The 22,795-nt window shown below is 28.2% G+C and overlaps 5 protein-coding genes across 5 annotated transcripts; 3 read left to right on the top strand and 2 right to left on the bottom strand.

The window, feature by feature from the left end:
* The first annotated feature begins 283 nt into the window (after positions 1–283).
* Positions 284–2,411, top strand: LOC112686494 (rRNA-processing protein UTP23 homolog). Its single transcript, XM_025558771.1, has 5 exons — positions 284–553; positions 657–753; positions 813–939; positions 1,599–1,748; positions 2,058–2,411. Exons 1-5 carry the CDS (start codon positions 434–436, stop codon positions 2,335–2,337), a joined length of 774 nt encoding a protein of 257 aa, XP_025414556.1. The 5' UTR covers positions 284–433; the 3' UTR covers positions 2,338–2,411.
* Positions 2,412–3,948: 1,537 nt separating this feature from the next.
* Positions 3,949–6,450, top strand: LOC112686495 (60S ribosomal protein L11). The gene is made up of 6 exons (XM_025558772.1): positions 3,949–4,056; positions 4,459–4,584; positions 4,653–4,802; positions 4,874–5,021; positions 6,190–6,284; positions 6,346–6,450. The coding sequence occupies exons 1-6, from the start codon at positions 4,036–4,038 to the stop codon at positions 6,379–6,381; spliced, it is 576 nt and encodes a 191-aa protein (XP_025414557.1). The 5' UTR covers positions 3,949–4,035; the 3' UTR covers positions 6,382–6,450.
* A 5,737-nt stretch (positions 6,451–12,187) lies between these two features.
* On the top strand, positions 12,188–20,924 carry LOC112686490 (glyoxylate reductase/hydroxypyruvate reductase-like). The gene is made up of 9 exons (XM_025558766.1): positions 12,188–12,358; positions 12,582–12,639; positions 17,842–17,952; positions 18,016–18,143; positions 19,753–19,942; positions 19,998–20,164; positions 20,220–20,384; positions 20,464–20,589; positions 20,665–20,924. Exons 3-9 carry the CDS (start codon positions 17,882–17,884, stop codon positions 20,784–20,786), a joined length of 969 nt encoding a protein of 322 aa, XP_025414551.1. The 5' UTR covers positions 12,188–12,358; positions 12,582–12,639; positions 17,842–17,881; the 3' UTR covers positions 20,787–20,924.
* LOC112686491 (ATP-dependent DNA helicase pif1-like) lies at positions 13,251–13,532 on the bottom strand. The gene has a single exon (XM_025558767.1). The coding sequence runs from the start codon at positions 13,522–13,524 to the stop codon at positions 13,273–13,275; it is 252 nt and encodes an 83-aa protein (XP_025414552.1). The 5' UTR covers positions 13,525–13,532; the 3' UTR covers positions 13,251–13,272.
* LOC112686493 lies at positions 13,609–15,574 on the bottom strand. The gene is made up of 2 exons (XM_025558770.1): positions 14,761–15,574; positions 13,609–14,708 (listed from the first exon to the last, which is right to left on the bottom strand). Exons 1-2 carry the CDS (start codon positions 15,572–15,574, stop codon positions 13,609–13,611), a joined length of 1,914 nt encoding a protein of 637 aa, XP_025414555.1.
* Positions 20,925–22,795: the final 1,871 nt, after the last annotated feature.

A 22,795-nucleotide genomic window follows, 5' to 3' on the forward strand; every position in this document is an offset into this window, starting at 1 on the left:
AATTATAAATTATAAGTAAATATAAGTATGATTTTGTTATTCAATATTAATATTAAAAATTAACATTAAATATAAAATATGATGAATAACGAAAAGAACTGAATATAAAAAACACCTATTATAGTTATTAATTATTTAAATTAACAATTTGACATTTTGATAATTGATAAGACCCCTTGTAACCTCAAAATAAATATTTATTCCCGTGTGATAAGTTGTAATGGCCTATCCATTCTTCTATTATCTATGGTTTAGACGCTCCTGCTATTATTTCACTGTTATCATAAATAATTGATAACAGTTTCGCACATGTGCATCCGAATTTGTCCTCCGAATAGTATTATTTTGCTAAAGTTCATACTATAATAATAATATTATGCTCTTTTGACGATTCGAAATTCATTACCTATTCGCTTCAAAATAATTCGATAACATGCGGCTCAAGCGCCACCAAAAAGCTGAACGTAACATTAATTTTTACTGTATCAACTTTGGTTTCCGAAAACCTTTTCAAGTACTTGTCGATGGCACATTTTGCATGGCTTCGGCACAAGTAACTATACAATCTCATATAGATTTAGTTTTAACAATATTCCCTGTAATCTTGCCAATTGTTAGCTCTAATTATTATTATTTTTTTTTACAATTATCCACAGAACAGAGTGCAATTACGTGATAACATTCCAAAATACTTGGGTGGTGAAGTGAAGTTTCTAACTACACAGTGTGTTGTACTTGAAACCGAAGCCCTAGGTTAGATGCATATTATGTTAATTTTTTTCTTATTAATTCAAGTTTAATTCTATTTTTAGGCGCTGCAGTTAGACCAGCCATGCATATTGTAAAGAATTTTGGCATACATAAATGTGGACACGAAAAGAAACCTATATCCGGTGCAAACTGCTTGATTTCTATGACAAAAGATAATATGAAAACAAGGTGAAAAATAAATATTAAATTTGATTGATATAGTATGGAAACTATTTAAGATAAAACTTGTAACTAATATTAAATGAAAATCTTATTTAGTCTAATTGCAAATTATAAATTAAATATTGATAAATACAAAACTTTTTTAGAGTAGAATAATTTAATGACCCATTGTAATTTTTTCATGGATAATTTGTACTGTTTCCAAAACTTGTACCTATCTAATATACATAACATTTTTTTTTAAGTATAGAATACATCTAATTTTAACTGTCATTTAAGAGTATATTAAAAATATATATCACAACATTAGAATCATAATTTATATTTATATTTATAGTCATTTAAAAATCTTCATTTTTTTCATAATCTATGTTTTATTAAAATTATTTATCAAAAAAAATATTCAGTTAAAAGTATTAAATTTTCTAACTTTTGTAAAGAAATCAATTTATGTATATCAAGTTAGGTATAAACAGTACATTTTTATGGAATTATAATAAATTAAAAAAAAAAAAAATAACTAAAAATTACTTCTTCTCATTAATTTGATTCCTGTTTACTATGAAAAACAATAAGTCACATTAAATATACAAATTATACATAGTTTATCTAAATCTGTTTTATAAAGTTATCTTATAATTAACAAACAAATTTCATTTTTACAGATACATTATTGCTTCTCAAGATAAGTCTCTCCAAAATATCTTATACAATATCCCAGCTATTCCAGTTATGTATTTTAATGGTTTAAATGTCCTACTAAAAGCACCTTCTCCAACTTCCATAGAACTTGCTCACAAAAAAAGACAATCTAGGTAGGTATAATATAATATTATGACAATTTATATATATATATGTGGGATGGTAACACTGGGGTTGGTCAGGCCAATCCAAGGCGGTGTGATAACCTGTCTGGAGAGGGCAATGATATTGTGACGCCCAATGAGTTATTATGAAGAGTGTTATAGTTGTTATATATTTTATTTGTTTTTAAGTGTTTTGTAATTTGTTGTTGCGTTGTAATATATTGAGCCTAAGGTTAACATTCATCTAACGTTATTCCTACTGATCCCACATATAAATATTCCTAATGTTATAACTTTTATGTATTCGTTTATTTTTAGATTTAGTTTAACAGAATATGAAACAAATACATTGACCAATCTAAAGAGTTCAATAACAACAGGACTAGTTAGCAGTGATGAATTTAAAGATTATCCTGGGATATTTAAAAGAGCTAAAGGTCCAAATCCACTCTCATGTAAACCAAAAAAAAAAAAGAACAATGAAGACAATGTACCAAAAGTAGAAAATAAAATAAAACGTAAAAGGAAAAGAATTAAAATACCAAAACATGTCAAAGAAGAATTAAAAATAATAAAAAAGCCAACCACAAGTTCATGAAATATTTAGATTTGAAAAATATGTTGTATAATTCTTTCTATTAACTGTAAATATATTTCATTTTTTGAATTAAATTATTATGTTCTTTTATTTCCTAAATAGTAATATTTATTTAACACTAATATAATATAATTTAATTTTAATTTTTATTGGTTTGAATTAATAATATACTGTTTATTAAATATTGATTTATTTGTAATATTTTTTCTCTGTTTTATAATTGTAAATTGTTTCACATTTTAATCTAATTATATTAAGTTTTATTTATTGGTTACACAGATAAGGAAATTTTCACTGTATTAAAATAAGGTTTTACAATTTAATGATTTCCCACATGATGTGAATACTTAGTTTGATTATTAAAATAATTTAAGAAGTATAATTAATGTTTATAAATATAAAAAAATTGTAACATTAAAACTATAGATCTATCTGACACTTCCTACTAAATAAATAAGATTGTAAGTTTTTAGTTAATTTTTTTAATGTTATTGCAATATTGATTTATTTTTAAAAATATTTAATAAAATAATAATATAACATTTCAAACATATTCTAGGCTTTAAATCAATTTTCATTTTACCTGCTAGAATATGATATACTAAATTGACCTTAAAATATAGAGAGACAGTATTATAGTTACTTTTAGCTAGTATTAGTAGCTCAGTATGTAAAGGATTAGTTTTAAAACTATGTTATATTGTAGATACAGTAACTTCACATTGTTATACAATTTTTAATAACAAAATAAAGTTTCTATAATAAATTAGCAATACAGCATTAGTAAATAAATGTATTCATAATATAACATAAGTTCTATGAGTATTGTATTTAATGAACAAAATTAGAAAAATGTAGGTCCGAGATAACTTGGTTTTTTATGCATTTTAGTAATTCAATAGTTGTTTATTTTTAAATACTTAAGACGAGATTATAGTTTTACGCATAGGTTGACATCGGGGGTAGGGGGAGCTTAGTCCTCCTAAAATCGAGACTGTTGGAAATGTTATTCATTGTTTTTATAATTATCTGTTCGTTTTTTTAAATTCGTAAGATAAGAAATAATAAAAAACTATTTACACTAGCATTAAAAACACCAATTAGTTCAGCTACTTGCGAAAGAAGTTTCAGTGCAATGATAAAAATAAAATAAAAACTTGGCTAAGGACATCGTTGGTTCAAGATAAGTTCAGTGATCTTTAAATACTATATATTAAAAAAGATATATCGAAAAATATAAAAAACGATGATACTTTAAATATATGTTATTTAGTGTTTTTTTAATACAATTTAAACGTACCAATATTTTTAATAGTAATAAGTTTTACTTGTGCATGGGAAGGGGGAATGGGGACGATGCACCTGCGGATTATTTTACTTAGAATTTTTATAGCCGACCCAAAAATTCAACCAAATGTCCGACTATGATTTTACGGAAAGGAAAATTCAAAAACTCTATGTATATCCACACTCCGTTTTCGAATCATCCCGCCTAAAGATATGAAAACGGACATGCTGCACTATCATATCAACATGTGCCGTAACAAGATAATTCGCGCTTTACGTTCCATGAAATGTTTGAGGTTACATTTACCAAAACAAGTCTCCACTACCCCGCCTCTACAACAGTGCTATTCCATTCTGTTCTTTCGTGTTGCGATTCCGTACCCGTTATAACAGTGCTCAAGGGAATCAATCATGGTCGTCGAAGACTCGAAGGTGAGTTTAAATCCGTGACGATCCGTCATCTGGTCGTTCCTTAACGTTCGGCTTTTGGTTTCCCGTCAACGTTCAAAGGCCCTCTGCCGGAATTTCATCTGAAAAGATCTTTTCGACTCGGCCGGGCACCTACCTATAGCCCAGCAGTCCCAGTGCACCGTATTTAATTCGTTGAGAGAGCTACTATACTGCTCTGAGCCTCGTAAATCGGTGCCAAATTATCAAGATTCTTATATTGCAATATACCCTCACGCTTTACTGAGGCGTAATACTCATTAAGAATACATAATTATACTATAAACAATTGTATCTTCTTCGTGCCTATAAATCACTTAGTAGGCCCTAGGAATTCGTTTTGTTTTGAATAACATTTAATAATGTCTATATTTTTCTCTGTTGCAGAAAGGCGGCGACAAAGCCAAATCTTCAGAAAAGGCAAAAAATCGCATGCGTGAATTGAGAATTCGTAAATTATGTTTGAATATTTGTGTTGGTGAATCTGGTGACAAGCTTACCCGTGCTGCCAAGGTATGTTTTTTATGGTTTTTTTTATTTTTTCCGTGAAAACAATTATTATAAATATCATTATTTTTCAGGTATTGGAACAGTTGACTGGTCAACAGCCAGTGTTCTCCAAGGCTCGTTATACTGTCAGATCTTTCAGTATTAGAAGAAATGAAAAAATTGCTGTCCACTGCACAGTCCGTGGTGCTAAGGCTGAAGAAATCTTAGAACGTGGATTAAAGGTTCATTTTGTTTATAATACATATATATTTATTTATCAATTATATTGTATCAAATGTTTATTCTCATCCAGGTACGTGAATATGAATTAAGACGAGAAAACTTCTCAGACACTGGAAATTTCGGTTTTGGTATCCAAGAACATATTGATTTGGGTATTAAATACGATCCCAGTATTGGTATTTATGGTTTGGACTTCTTCGTCGTTTTAGGACGTCAAGGTAAACATTTTTAAATAAAATATAATAGTAGGTTTATGTTTTAATTTTTGTTATTCTGTATATTCATAATCATATTTTATTTCTATGAATTAAGTTGGTTAAATTCAATGCCAATTATATTTTTCTGGCATTTATGTACTGTATATTATTAGCTGTTTTCCGTTTAAATATTCACTATTTATTTTATAATGATCATAATAGATGATGATTTGAGAAAATGATTATATTAACGTTCAGCAAATTCCATTGTTGCATCTGCTTATAATTATTAACTGGAGTAATACTTCTTCATCCATTATATAATTTATTTTTGTAGTGTATGTTTATTTTATTTTGATTTTAGTAATTAAAAAAATAGTTGAATATGCTAAGATCTATGAATATATTTGTACCTAAATATAATTTAAAGCTTTTATTTACTACCTTAACCTCCCGTGCACTTCGTAGCCCGTTTAAAATCCTACCTCATATATGTCTCAAACTGTGTGTTAAATTCATTATTTGTGATTATGCTAGTAATATATTTTTATACATATAGATCAACAACAGTTTAAATATACTATGTAATAATCTTACAACAATATTAAATTTAATAACTTAATTCGTTTTATCAAGTAAGGTCCGATAATTCATGTATTCAATTGAATGATATTTATTGATGTGCAATATCATATATGTGATACACAATATTCTTTGTTCTTCTGGTATGTTGACAAATAAATCAAAAAGTTTTCCGACATGTAAGCATGCCACATACAGCTGTTCATGTGAGAAGCATATATTTTCATAATTCAATCCACACGCTTGTAGTGATTGTCCTTGTGTTTGTTGATGATCATTGTAAAGGCAAATAGCATCATACACTGCAAACATTTGAGTTTAAAAGGCATATCTGTTTGAATTATTGGGATGCATGGCAACTGTACATCTTCGCCTTTAAAATTGTAGTTTTGATAAAACTTTAAATTCAGAATATTGTTTTTTATTTTAGTAACGTTGTTTCTAATATTTAATTTTCTTTGATTGGGTTATAAATTATTCTTTATTGTTCATTTTTTTGTTATATTTGTTAGATCAATGACTAATTGTATCTTAAATTATTGTATATTATTATATGTTCGGAATAAATACAGAATTGTGCAATTATCATACCTAATTTATTTTATAGGTTTCAATGTAGCTCACAGGCGAAGGAAACAAGGCAAAGTTGGTTACCAACATAGACTTAACAAGGAAGACGCTATGAAGTGGTTCCAAACTAAAGTATATATCTCCTTTGCAATAATTAGTTCAGCAAAATTAATTTTTCTTTTTTTTTTTATAGTATGATGGTATCATTTTAGCTGGAAAGAAGAACTAATATTAATTGCCTTGGTAATCAATGCAAAAAAAACTCCAAAATATACCTAAGTGTTGTTTTTCAAACAAACAGTCTTTTTTTATTTCAACCTTATTTTCTTCCTTCGATATTATAATTTTAATATTAATTTGTCTTGCATTATGATTAAGGTAATTCTTTTAAAAATTATATTGTAAAAAATTCTATGAGTATATAATAATTTAGATCTGTGATTGCCAAATATCAGAACATGTTACCTTTTAAGGATATAAAGTATTTTTTATGAAATCCCTGTTTTTAAATTAATTTATTGTAACTTATATATAAAATGATAATAACTCGTATATTGAACATTTTTATGTTTTGTTTCAATATTTAAATGTGACATCTAATGCTGATAATAATTTTGTTATAATGTAATTATAAATAACTTTCCATTATTAAATGTTAATTTTTCATTGAAATCTGGTTTCTTATATAATTTTTTTCTTTTTATAGCACATTTATTCTGTACAAACTACTTGGATAGCCCAAAAAAACCTAAAAATGTATATTCATTAACTCTAATATAGCTGAGTTTAGCAAAAATAAGTGATGGAAAATGTTTTTAAACGAAAAAAAATATAATAACAAAATCAACTAATAAAACGAAAATAAATTATTTTATTATACTATTATTATTTATTATTATGAAAATAAATATATTAATAGCATAGGGCAATAATTAATTACATAAATACTCCACATGGCACATACATATTGTAGTGGTGACGGTAAAATTATACTATCTTTCATGATGACGGTCATGGATCATAATGTAATCTACAACATGGTTACCGCTTCAATTATTATAATATGATTATATTATCTATTAATTTTAGAAATTGATTTGGTTTTATAAATTATTACACCTACTCATTCTATTGACTATTATAGTTAATTGTAACAATAACATGACTATCGATAATTTATTAAAATATTAAATAATTAATACATAATAAAAATATAAAATAATAAATCCTGTTATGTATTATAAAACCCTTAAGGTTTAAAGGTAATATATTATCTAATATATAAATTTATCTACCAAATAAAGATACTAATTTTAAAATAATATTAGATTTTTATTTCAGGATAAAACATTGTTTCAAACAATATATGTTTATGGTAACTAAAAACAAAAAATAATAGAAATAATTGTTATTCATATAATAATATAACTTATATATGTTGTATTACTAATCAGTCTGCAAAAATCAAAAAAAAAAAAAATACATCTTTGTAAAATCAATATCACTTCGTTCAGAATCTAAAATATATACATAATTATCATAGTTAAAATATTTATCCTGTAGTACCTTTAAAAAATGTTGTACTACTGTTCGGTCTGTAAAATTCAAAAAAATAAAATTATAAAATATAAATTAAAATTTTTTACTACTGTTAAATGTGTAAAATTTAAAAAAAAATAAAATTAATATTAGTTAAAATATTTATCCTTTGAGTAACTGAAAAAAAAATATTATAAAATATGAATTAAAAATTCAAGTCTTCTGTCTATAAAAAAATATACATACGAGTATATTAAAAGTGTAAAATGTATAAATATTCAATATTAAAACTTTAAAAAGGTCCATGGCTTTAAGCATTTGTTTGGTTAAGTTTATGTTCAATCCTAGGTTTCTTTTTTTTTTCACTGTAGTCTTTTCTCCTAATGGAGGTCGACCGGCTAATAATCATTTACTTCCTTTAGCAACTTTTGCAGACCTCGCAATTGACGTTGGTTGAACTTTGATCATAGCATTAAATGAGTAGTCAGCTGAGTTCTTGCTGAAATGTACATTATAATTTATAAGTGCTACAATAAACACTACAAACATATAAATTGTTGTTTTGGTCACCTTCCCAATTGACAATTCAAGACTATCTAAAGTCAATGTCTGTCAAATTAATTTACATATCTGCATAAAAACATAAGTATATATATATATATTGCTTATACTACCTTTATAAATGGATCTTTTTTTTAGTTGCAGTAGTATTAAGTTTTATTGTTATATCAATTTTAGGTAGAAAATTCGCATTTTTGGATAATCTTTTGTTATTTGTATTAGGTTATTTAAAATTACTATGTTGACATACAAATTTTTTACTAAATAAATATATTAATTCATTTTAATAAGTACTTATGATAATATTTGTTATTTATAATAACTGTAAAATAACTTACGAGCAAACAATTCGTTGGCCATTCGGAATACTGGAGCGATAGTTCCAATTACTTAAATTCAACTCCCCAAATTCTGAAACCCAATTATTGATATCTTCCATACAAGATATATTTGATCTTATGTTGACGGTATTCCCAATTTCCCAACAATTTAATTTTCATATTTTTTTGGAAATATCATTTTGTCAAACTTCAAATTTATAAGTAAGTATTAAAAGATTTTTAAAATTATTTTACATTTTTTTTATAATTATAAAGTAAACAACGATATCAATTTTTTTAAGTATTTGAAAGTGTTTATGAATACTTTTTTGAAGTATCTGGATTTGTACTTGAATGCTTTTTTTATCAAGTATTCAAATACTTTTGAAAACAGGTATCTATATTTTTATTTGAATACCTATAAAGTATCTTTTACAATACTGTTGATCTGTATTAATAATACTGTTGTATAATATCCAGTTATAAAAAATATTGCTATTATACCAAGAAATGTAATTACATATACCATATTTTCCACTTATATAGGTTATTCGTAAAAAGTTTAATAAGATTCATCTGATAAATATTCGGTGAATCTTATAAGACTTACTAAGCACGATTTTTTTTTAAGTATTTTTTTTCATTTAGAATAGGGTAATCATTAATGACTAATGTGATAGATACTGTTGATTCCTTTAACTAAAGGCTAAATTGCCATAAATAATAAATTATAAATTCTCCGAAATTATACATAAAGTCTCAATAAGAATTACAATATAATTTTATTACACCTGTATCTATCAGATAAGTTATTATGATATATAATTAACACGCACATTGCACATATATAATAATAAATATTGTATACAGTACATAGGCGTGCGTAGAGAGTATGAAGGGTATGCTACTGCATACTCTAAACATAGAGCCTTCTTTCTAAAATTACAAAAAATAAATAAAAATTATGACATATTTGGTCTTCCGTATATATTATGTGATTTTGTATTACATTATGATTTTTATTATATTTTTATATTCAGTCCTAGACAGTTTAATTTATTTTTGAAACACAAATCATATGCTATAATAATGATTTAATGTGTTAATGAAATTAAGAAGTACAATAATTCAAGCGAGATTAAATAGCTATCAACTACAGAACAAGAAATGGCTATAAATTAAAATCGTGAAAACATTATTGGTGTTATTAAGAATTTAACTGTACGCAGAATCGTTTTATGATTTATTTTGATTATTTATCAAATTTATGTTGTTTTTCATTTAAGTATATAATTACGTTTTTATTTATTTACGTATTTAAGCGTATTACTTAAACCATTTCAAGTGTTATGTATTTAATTTTTTTTTTCGTAATTTATTTTAAATTTTAATTATTAAGACAGTTATAACGATTAAGAAATGACTATTCAGTCACTTTTTTTAAGAAAAAAAATTTAAATTTTAAATTAAATATTTATTAAGACCAGAATTTCGAACGCTTAAATTAACTTTCAGTTTAGAGGGGGGGAAGACAGTGGCAGCCTTTTGCATACCCTGAAAAAGAGGTTTGCGCACGCCTATGATACGGTATGAACTATATGGACTTTGAGACAGAAGAATAAGTCAACAAATATATATTAAACAGCCATCATACATCACCACTTGCGTAATAATACGTATAAACGATATTTTTCAGTTGTGGCAAATATTTAACTGTCTTTTATACAATATTTGCTAACATCTATATTTCTCTGCCCCACATTACACATTTTATAAATATAATACATCAGTTACATCTAGTTATAATCACCTTTGATCTCATAACATTCATAACTCATGATGCAGTTACTTTTCCGTATAATAATATCGACTACACGGGAAAAAAATGTACCAACTTATCCATACTTACGCATTTTTATTTTTAAATAAATACGCATACATTTAAATGTTTTAAAATTCACTTTTTAAAATTTGCCATTGTTATTATGCAAGGTTATTAAAGTATTATTTTTGTGTTCCGCACCAATGTACAATTATAGTTGAGTAAACTAATTCAGGTATTACACCACTCAATCACTGACTACTATGTATATATTACGCATATAATAATGTTATAAAGTATACAAATTATACACACTCGGTAGTCTATATGCTCAAATACTCCGTAGTTAATGGTAATATCTAATAGCTGCATTTTAGTTATTCTACTTCTTCTGAATTCTACGTTGTAATAATATTACTAATATTTATTAATACGAGCGTACTCGAGTTGAATTTATTTAAATTAAGACATTTACTTATGGAAAATGCGTTTTAGTTTTTAACTTGTCAGCTTTCACCTTCGATTTCAGTAATAGGCATTATACGAATACTCTGAAAAATCGAAAGAATGATCAATTATTAGTTATTTAGAAAAAAAAATGTTTTATATGAATCATATACCACTCTTGTTTCTTGTTGATCAGTAATAATAAAATATAAACTTGTACATATATAAAGAGAGAGAGAGAGAGAGAGAAAGAGACAGCAATTCCATTTATTGATACAAACAGATGAAGTCTGAATGAAATATAATAATAAAATAGGTAAGTTAAATAGTTCAAATAATCCTTTAACTTAAGTTTCTTTAGCACGAAAAGAGGTACTTGGGGCTTGAAAATCAATTTTTCTTAGAACTGCTTGAATCGTTTTACAACTTGATTACTACGTAAAATAACTTTTTATATATTTAAATCATCATTGCCTTGACGATTTTCATATTTATGTACTATAAATATCATAGAAAACTCAGTCTCTTTCCACCCTCTTCCACTCCAACAAACAAATAATTAAAGCTATTCGTAGTCATTTAAGACTCTTGTACGAACCAATTACGTATTTGAAGGATGGCGATGGAGGCAATTGCCCCCCCTCCAAGAATTTTTAAACCAAGACAATTTTTATATAAGTAATGGGTATTTTATTAAGAAACAAAAATTATGATTTATTTTATAGTACTACATTTGAAAACGTTTCAAATTTTACAATAATTTAAATAACGCAGAACGCTACATTTTTCATAACGTTTTAATTGTCAATAACGGTAAACGAGAATTTTTTTTAACGTTTATATTATTTATAGCGTTAAACGCTCAATTGCTTATAACGTTTATATGTCCCATAACCATAAATAATACATATTATTTTGATTGAAGACCAGTCCATACTAAGTGAAAAATTAGATAAAACAAAAGCAAAACTTTTAAAACATAGATAGGTATTAAAAAAGAACATTCTAAGTGGATCTGGCATTAGATTAAAAAAAAAAAAAAAACCACAAATATTAAGGATTCACCTGATATAAATATTACCAAAAATTGTACTTGTAAATTTTGAGCCTGAATTAAAGAAAAAAAATTTGAGTCACCCCCCCCCCCCAGAAGTAAGTCCAAATACGCCCCTGGTACGAACCTCGAATTCCCCGCGATCAAAATTCGATTAAGAAAAAAAGCTTTTGTGCAGTGTGATCGTCACACTATGTTCTCTTCACTTCGTCCGATGTGGTCATGCTGCCATGTTATTATCTACTGCTTCGTGAACGGGGACCATATCTTAAATCATGACAGAAACTAATAAAAATATTATTGTCTGTGATTACTCTATATTTTTATAGTAATTACTTTGAGCGTAAGCAAAACAACCGGTTGATCAGTTAGAGTATAAATCATCCTCGCCGTCTGCGTTGACCCTGAACCGAACGAATATCTTGTTTTCGTGATCCGTCTACCGACCAATAAATATTTCACTGTTAGTATATCAGGTGCAATTGAAGTTTTTCTATGCGAACTAAAAACGTTGAAACTCCGACCACATATAACGATAAATTACTCTATTCGGCACGCGAACAGTTATATTTTATTTATTTTAGTTAACTTTTTAGTTATTTTGGATTTCCCCTCTGACTATGCACTGAACATAATATTATATATTAAATACAGTACTGACTGTTTTCTATATTATATTTTTAAAGATCTACGTTAATTGTAAGGACGGAACCTGGCAAATCTATAAGAAGTGCAAGTGTACAAGTAAGTACTGACCATCTAGAACTTGCAATTTTGACATTTGGTAAATAAACATTATTTTACATTGTACTTTTTGAGATAGTTTTATTTGGAATTTTGAACTCCCCTTGCGTTATGTGTTGATAACATTTAAACCTTTCAATTGTTCTATTCAAATCCGATGCACAATCTTAAAAAAATTATATGAGTATTCCATATTACATTCTATAATTTTTATGTTATATAGTATAACTAGCTGAATAACCCGGCTTCGCCCGTGTACAGTTTTTTTGGGTAACCTACTATAACTTTTATTTTATCAGTTTTTATATTTATTTCAGGCTGCTTTTAGATAAGTTTATCCTAGGTTGCCCATGTATTGTAACAATCAGAAGTCAGCAAAAAATTACTTTATTTTAATATTTTGAAGAAAAATTGTAAGATACAATTCTAATCGATGAAATGTTGAAATAAAATATACCCAAAAAATTATAACTTTTTGTAATTGAAAAAAATTTTTTACGTATTATTATAATTATTATTACTATTATTAGTATTATTCATATTATTACTATTTTTACTTCTTATTATTATTGTAACATTATATGCATTATGGTGTTATAGAAACCCACCAATATTTATATTGACATATTTTGTTCATTTCAATACCTCTTTATAAACAGTATTTTTGGTACTGCCTTTTGGGGCTAAAATAACCAAACTACTGGCAGAGCTAACTCTAGAACATGCGACATATAACTGTCCATGTGAAAAACATAATTCTCTCAAATCAATCCCTGCCATGCTCAATGATTGTCTTTGAGACTTATTAATAGTCATAGCGAAGCAAACTTTGAGTGGGAATTGTATTCTTTTAAACTCAAAGGGATAATCAGTTGAAATTAACATTAGTCTCGGGATTAAAACTATATTTCCCCTAGCACACCCAGTGATAACTATAGCTTCTATTACATTTTTATGCAGAGCTTTAACTTACAATCTAGTTCCATTACACAATTTAGGTGGGTTAAGATTTCTTAGTAACATTACAGGTGCTCCAATTTTAAGGACAAGTTTATGTGATAGAAGACCAGAAGGATACAGAGTATTAAGAAATTCTAAAGGGTAATGGACAGCATCATCCGATTGGATCACCAAATCAAAAGATTTATATTCAACAGCTTTTTCATTAAATAACTTTAGTAGAATTTCATTGATTTCGGCTGCCTTGTCGTTCTTTGGAGTTAAGATGGCTTGCATGCACAACCATTCGGTGGGTTTCATCTTGATATTTATTATATCCGGGTAAATTCTGGAAGTTAGTTCTGATAAAGAGCTAACAACTATACACAAATTTGAGGGAATAGTGATCTCACCTTCCAATGAAGGGAAATTTCCGTCTCCTATTTTAAGTAACATTTCAGTGAAAATACCAGCAGATGTGTCTCCTTTCACATGAACCCTCATATTTTTATGAAGTGCAACTTTCTGGATATGTGGCCACAAATACGAAGCTTTTAGACATAACTTTACTTCATCAGCCCTTGTACCCCTAGGTATAACGAGTAATGTTTGCCGAAAATCTCCTGCTAGTAGCACAGTGACTCCACCCATCAAACTATTATATCTTCTTATATCTTTTAATGTTCTATTAAGAGCTTCAAAGTCACATTTATGGACCATTGTGCATTTATCCCAAACTATTAACTTACAGTCTTTTAGAACTTGTGCTATATTACTCTGTTTGGAAATATTGCACATTCTCGTTAGGTTTAATGGTAATTTAAATACAGAATGAGCTGTTTTACCTCCTTCTAGTAATGTAGCAGCGATGCCTGAAGAAGCTATAGCCAAAGCTATTCCATGATCTTTTCGTACTCTGGCTAATAAAATATTTATGACAAATGTTTTACCAGTGCCTCCAGGTGCATCTAAGAATAATGTTTGGCCAGTGATCTTTTCAATGTCCTCTAATATTTTGTCATATACATAGGACTGTTCATTATTTAGTAAATGTTCATTAAAATTTATATACTGTGCCAAAATATTTGAATCATAATTGATCTCTCGAAGGTAATCTTTATTTTGTAAGACTGCTTCACATCTTGATGGCTGAGGTAAACCATAATGTTTACAAAAATTTACCTCCCAGAGATAGAACTGTATCTTCAAGAGTAACTAAGCATTTATTGTATACTTCATTAATAACTGAATTCACATTCTCGTGTTGTATATCCAACTCCACTCGATGCCATATATCTTCTGAAAGACTGTCCTTGTATTTTTCCCAAAAACTTAAAGCATCTGACAATTGACAAAATATCAACATAAATGCAAAAAGTTCCCGTAATTTAAATGGAGAACCACAAAGCATAGCTTCTTCCATAGTTGTATCCCAGTACCTTTCGTCTTCCAGTAAGCCTAGAGCCTTACACGCTGCCTGATAAGTAGGTTGAATTGTGCCGTTAACAGTTTTCAATTTCAAAAAAGATGTAGGACCTCGGATTTCATGAAGTAAAAGGCGAAGATAGTAACACTCGGTATTATTAGGGTGAATGGTATATACTCTACCCAAAGCTTGATCTCTTTTTATTCCCGGCCAAGTCAGACAAGCTTGCAAACTACCAATTAAATGATACACCTGACCTTTCACTTTGAATGTGAGCATAAATCCATCTTCGATAATTTGTTTCGCTCCAAAATATGTCATTTGGAAGCAGTTATTGTATTTTCTAATACGGTCAATGAAATTTTTGTGATCAGGATGGAACCCCATAATCAAACTGTAAAGAGGTTCAGGAAGAGGTAAAAAATATGGAAGTTGTACTTTACCAGCACTACAACACATTCCAGGCGCCTCTCTGCATTTAAGAGCATTGCAGTATACGCATTTATGACTCATAGTACCCAAAGATACAGTTTTATCCGTTTCATAAGCTATTTCCGATTCATATGTCATGCCGGAAAAAGCTTTTATTTTCTATGGAAGGCTTCGCCTTTCTGATCGGCCTCCTGGATTATTTTGTTCATATCTATGAACTTGTGCTCTATTTACTTCTGGATTTTTTTTTTTTTTTTTTTTTATATTTGGCTGCTGCTACTTTATGAACTTCTTTATTTTTTAGTTATTTTTTATTTAGTAGCAGATTGTATAAGCTGTTTTTTTCTGATATTATTTGTAAATCTCTTTAAAGCTCGTAAAGCTTTTGTGAGTTGGGTATGTTATCAAACTAGTCACATACAGATATAGTCAATTCATCTTCATATGGTAAATAAACATCAAAATGCCTATTCGATAGGTTTTGCACAGAACTAAAACGAAATCTCTTTACGGGGTTCCTTTCTGAACCAAATTTTTCATACAATTCACCATTGAGGTACACCTCAATAAATACCGAAAATAATTGTCCGGCTGCCACCAGCTCACATAAATCTCTATAAGTATTAAATTTTAACATATCAGTAAAGTAGTTAGCAGAACTACGATAATTATTTCCATCACTATCATGTGACATTATTGAATAATCTTCCCAGTGATTTATCACATAGGTTACTTTTTTTTTACGCACTTTTTGGGCCTTATCTTAAATGTCATATAACACAAAAGATATTGCCCTAAACAGGCAAGCTCCGTCACTAATAATTGGAATGATAGTGTGGGGCATCAGTGTGCCATTTATGTTCAATTATTCGACAACCATATTAATTATTTTTTTATTAATTTGTAAGAATGTAAAAAATTTTATTTTAATACACTTAAATGTCTAGAAAGAACCGTACATAAACTGGGGTACGTATACGATGACGCATTAATATTCGAAAATAATAAGTAAAACACTTTAAATAAACTTTGTATGTGTACGTATACGAAGACGCTTATTATTAAAAATTAATAAGTAAAACACCTTGTGTATGCGTAAACGCTAAAGACTTATCACAACTTCACAGCATGTGCCGAATACTACAATAATAAGTAAAACACTTGACTAATAAGTGTACGTGTTTATTTACTATAGTATACATTTGGAAGTACACGTACAATAGTTCGCAAGCCGTAAGTGTCGTCATACAAATGAAATTGTCGCGTCCTGCGTAGTCACATAATATATAGGTTTATAAATAATATGGTTGCGGAACGAACCGTGAAAATATGGAACTTAAACGTATATTGGCTTTCACACCAGCACACAGCGCGCTCTAGGTGATAAATTGTATGACTACATTTATAAATATATTATTCTGTATTTCTGTCATACCTACCTATTTATTGTTTTTCAATAATTATACAGAAGTAAAATATAGTAATAAAAAATAATATTTATGTTCCTATATACGAATAATCCGCATACTTCTCGAAACACAATTCAAATGATTTTATAATTAAGTAAACGTGATGATTAGGGTGTGTTAAATAACCTCTTGTTTTTACATTTACGAAATCTGTAGCTGGATGTGAAACCTGTCCATATTCTGTGTGTTGTTTTTGAAACTTCATGTGGATATTTCACGCAACAATTAGTCATATTGATATATACCAATTTGGTCTTTAGCCCGTAAGCCTCCCCTTCGTACACCACTGGATTATATACTTAAATTATAATATAGTATAATTTATATGTCTGTATTATATATAGTCGTGGTTAACTTATATTATATACTCTGCATTATAATATGTATAGCCATGGCCAGTGTTTATTACCATAGATGGTGCCTTAGGCTCGTCATTTTAGTCACGTGACTTTTCAATAACATTCCGGGTCGACGTATTGTGTTGTTTAGTATAGGCCGTTCCGCAACCATATTATCTATATCCGTGATCATAACATAGACTTCTATGCTAGTATGGAACTTAGTAATAACTAACTTATATAACTTAGTATAGAAGTCTGTGGATCATAACTGTTCAGTTATCAATATTCTAATTGTTTCCTGAATGGAATCGTAGATAAGAAGGAAATAGGTATGGTCATAGATTAAATATACATGTATATTTATAATCTATGGTATGGTGTAAAATAACTGTTAAGACTAAATTCTGCGAAGGCTGTTACCAGTTATGCAACCTGTATTACAACCTTCATATCTTTTACTGATATCTTCAAAGTTCAGATGTCATTGTTGTTTTATATTTTAGTGTTATTGCTACATAATAATAAAATATAACTTACACAGTTTCAATTTCCTTTACATTTTTCCTTTAACGTTAAGAATATTAATCTTGTGCAGCTCAAGTTTGAATCAACCGTAAAGAATTTTAATTACCGTCATGTCGAAACCGAAGGTATTCATTGCAATGAAAGGCGTCCCAGAAGTCGCAATTAATTTACTTCGTAAACGGTAAGCTTTCAAAACGTACATTCTTGAATTTTACTACTTTTTATTTTTCATGGTTTTTATTAGGTTTGAAGTTGAAATATGCGAGTCTATTCAATCAACAAAAGAAGAGATGTTAAAAAAAATACCGGGATTCTTTGGGATATTCTGTTGTCCATCAATCATGATTAATGAAGAAGTTATGAAAGCTGCAGGTAAATAATGTATCAACATTAAACAAAGTGATTTTATTGGAAAAATTAATTTCCAAATTGTAATGCATGTATTTAATATCCCTTTCATTTGAATAAAAAATATGTATATTCTATCAAAAAATTGATCATTTACATTAAAATAATAAGTAGATTTAGTAATTAGTCCAATGCAGCAATTTTATTTTCTAATTATCAGTTATGTAATATCTGTTAACATGTTTAGACATTGTATTACTTTATTAAAATAAATTTCGGAAAATTTCTGCTTTACGGGGCATCCTAAATTTTGGAATTTTTTTTTTACCCGACTTTGTTTTATATACCCATGTACATAACACATAAAAACGCGACGTGATTACTCGCTCGCTGCGCTCCCTCGGACAGTTAAAAACGAAAATATCCCTCGATTTGCTAGGCAACACCACATCAAGTAGATCGCAAAAAAAAGGATTTTGAGTGCATCTCGAGACCGGGCGGTTACTCGCTCGCTCGGAGAGTTAAAAACAGGACTTGAAACCCGTTAAAACAGTTTTTATTATTAACCGGTTTTATTGAAAAATGTATACAAACGAAAACAAAAACGGAACTAAAACTAGTTATTTTATAGAACGTAATCGAAATAGTTAACCAGAAATATTTTTAGTTCTCGAAAGGAAATAAATAAATTTTATATAATACATTTAATTTGTGATTTATACTTACTAGTTACTAGTGGCGGACTGAACTTAAATTTTAAATGACGCAATTTCATATTTAAATATATACCACCACCCCCTTATTAAGGCAGTACCCAGAACAAATTTTCAGGGAATGGGAGGAAGATACTTTAAAAACCTAAAATATTAAATTAAAAAAAAACTGATGTTAAATTTTTAAGTTTGTGTTGAATGCTAGATAATTTCGGGTGGGGAGAAGGTTGAACCCCCACAGGTACGGCCTTGAATCTAATGTCAAACCTCACAAAACCATGGGGCTATCCTCCACCTCTCGGTTTCCAAATTTACTCGTATTATGATACAAATAATATTATACTTTCTACAATTATGTATTAGGTCCTGTTTAGATGTAGATACTGTTTAGGTTATAATAATACATTACAATTTACAATACGTATCGTCAATACCAAATTAGTTGAATATGCTGTAAAATTCTAGTATATATTATATACTTATAAAAAGTTAGCATGTAACTCTACGCCATCGCCACTAGCACGGGGTGCCGGGTGGTACCATCCCCAATAAAAAGTTGACGCAGCTGCGTTAAACTTGACCCCTTCAGTCCGCCACTGCTAGTTACTGCGGGCCACTGGTAGGGCACAACTGCGGTAGAGGCATGTTACCCATTGTTCCTTGGTATAATTTTGAAAGATTATCGAACATAAGCTATTCAAACAACAGTATCAACTTTAAATGACTATAACCACAAAACTAACAATCAGCTCCAATTTTTTTTTGCGCCATCATATTCATTATTGAAAAATACAAAAGACAAAAATAAAAATTTCAAAATGTAGGGTGCCTAATAAAGTAAAAGTAATTCTTAAATTTTTTGTAAGAGAATATAATCCGGTGAATAAAAAAATAATAATGTATATTTATTAACGCTGTAGGACCAAGTTTAAAAGTTATTGGAACCATGTCTGTTGGATACGATCATGTAAATTTACCTGTAATGAAAACTAATGGTATTCGCTTGGGATATACACCAGATGTTTTAACTGAAACAGTAGCAGAAACAACTGTTGGATTGTTAATATCAACAACAAGAAGATTTTTTGAAGCAAACCATGCTGTGAAAACGTAACTTGAAGAATAAAGTTAGGGTTTACAAAATTATTTTTGAATTTCTTTTTAGAGGTGGATGGAAAAATTGGACCCCTACCTGGATGTGTGGTAAAGGTATTAAAAATTCTGTTGTTGGCATTATTGGCTGTGGAAATATTGGAACTTCAATTGCAAAAAAGTTAGTTACATTTGAAATATCACAATTGCTGTACACTAGTAGAAGTGAAAAACCTGCAGGTAAAATGTTATTGTTAAATACTGTTAATGTTATACTGTAAAATTATTTTCATAGTTAAAGCACTTGGAGGGAAATTAGTTACAGTCGACGAACTTGTTGAAAAAAGTGATTTCATAATATTAGCCATTGCTTTAAATGAAGACACAAAATTTATAATAAATGGAGAACGCCTTGCTAAAATGAAATCTCATGCCATATTGGTGAACATTGGTCGTGGAGGTCAGTTAAAAATGTTTTAAATGCATTAACATTAGGTTTTACTATAAATTAATTGCAAATCATTGTTATGGCTTACCAGGGCTTATCGACCAAGATGAATTGATAAAAGCATTACAAGAAAAAAGGATTGGAGGAGCAGGTCTTGATGTAATGACACCTGAGCCATTACCACTTGATAATCCTTTGATGAAAATGGACAATGTTGGTGAGTATAATATATAACATTTAAAGTATAACATGTAAGTAAAACATATATATATAATATGTTTAATGTTTATAGTGCTATTACCTCACATTGGAAGTGCTTCCATTGAAACTCGGATAGAAATGGCTTTAATCACCGCTAATAATATCATTGCTGTATTGGACAATAAACCTATGCCAAATGAAGTACACTGTTAGTTTATAAGTTATTTAATCATTAAAAATATTTTTAAAACTGTACATGGATGGCTCATACCTATATACATACTTGATTTATTGCAAAATATTTACATATCTTAAAAAAATAGCTTGAGTTATATTTACATTTTTATTTTATTAAATTATCGAATTGTGTTTTGTATAATTTTATTTGTTATTTTATTATTAAAAAAAATAATATACTGTCCGTTAATACATGACTTGTTTATGAATATTATCATTCTAAACTAATTTTAATTGTATTCTGAGGTCCATAATTTTTTTCTGGAATAATGGCGTCTTCACTTAATTACGTTTATTTACTTATATGTCAAATTACTAATGAGGATGATTCATATTTCGTCAAGCTATAGGTCTATTATTTTAATTAAACTTACAGTTTTTGATTGATAACAGTATTATTTTCATTTTATTATCAATTTATTATTTGAAAAAAATCCAAATTACTAGAAATTAAAGTATAAATTGATGTTAATTCAATATTTTGCTGTTACAATATAAAGTTAAATAATTAAAAATATGATACGTTTATAATGTTAACATGATTATTTTAATGAGACTTGAAACCTGAGTATACAACTTATTATAAACAATTTTCATATTTTTTTTTTTATTTCTGATATTCTTTTAATATAGGTAATGTGAAAATAATTTTTATTCAATCATTATTTTATTAGAAAACATAACTAAACAGATAATTTTTTCCTATACTTCTATTTGATATAAGTTTGTACGCAAAGCTTATAATATTCAATCTTACTTTGTCTTATATTTTTAATATAATTTGAAACTGCTAATTTATTACAAAATTATTTATAGTATACAGTTTTATTGCTCTAAAAAGTGTTTACAGAAACATAATATATATAAGGAGTTTTCTACGACTGTGCTTACCGAGAAAACTACTGAACCAAATTTTTTATTGTTATACCTGACAGTTTGCTGAAGGTTTTCTTGGCTAATCACAAGAGAACACACCAGAATGTTCTTAAAGACTTGTACAACAGCAACGTAACGCTTTGAGTCTGAAACCAGTGTTTAATTACCGATCAGATATAGATTATTCCAGATATAGATATTCCAGCGCTTCCAATAGGACCAATGACTTCATAATTCTCAAAGTTAGTGGCGAAGCTTGGTTTCTGGATAAGGGGAGACAAAACTTAAAATAATTAATTAATGTATAAATAAACAATATTTTGATTAATTTGTTTATTATAATAATTTCAAACTTATTTAGCTGTATCACTTTATAAGTTAAGTAGATTTTTCTATTTTTTCGTTTATTTACAACATATTGACACAGTTTCCTCGTTTTCCATCAGGAGCATACCCAGAAATTTTTTATGGGGGAGGGGTCCAAAATTTTTATTTTATCTGATAATGGGAAATTAAAATACACTATATACTATTTACTATTAAATCGTTGAGTACATAGAAATTCATAAAAAAGTACATAAAAATGGGGGGGGGTCCGAACCCGAAAACTCTTCCCTTAGGTACGCCCTTGATTCTCATTACACTCAATTGATTGGAAAATATTTTTATTTCACTTATACAAAATTGTACATCTGCAATATTTTGTCTGAAGTATTATAAGTACATGGTCTGAGTACAAAAACAATCTCTTGAACAAACATATTAAATAGACAAATTAGACAAATTTATAATTGATAACTTTTGTAATAATCCAAATGCTGTACTTGTAGTTTTTGGTTACCAATCGTCTTTAACGCGATTGAAAAAAAAAATTACACATGGGTGAAACGTGTACAGTAGTAAGGAAATCATAAATTATTCACGTGATGGCACGAAGGTGATAAAGAAAATCGAAAAAACTAACATACGTATCGAGCAATAAGCATTTATACAGTAGTTATGTTTGAGTGTATATATATATATATATATATATATATGGGTATAATGTACAACGTGTCCTAATAATATTATCAACATGGGCAATTGTTTATAAATTAAATATGTATATT

This window comes from Sipha flava, unplaced genomic scaffold (genome assembly GCF_003268045.1).
Source record: "Sipha flava isolate LNK unplaced genomic scaffold, YSA_version1 311_pilon_pilon, whole genome shotgun sequence".
Taxonomy (NCBI): Eukaryota; Metazoa; Arthropoda; class Insecta; order Hemiptera; family Aphididae; genus Sipha; species Sipha flava.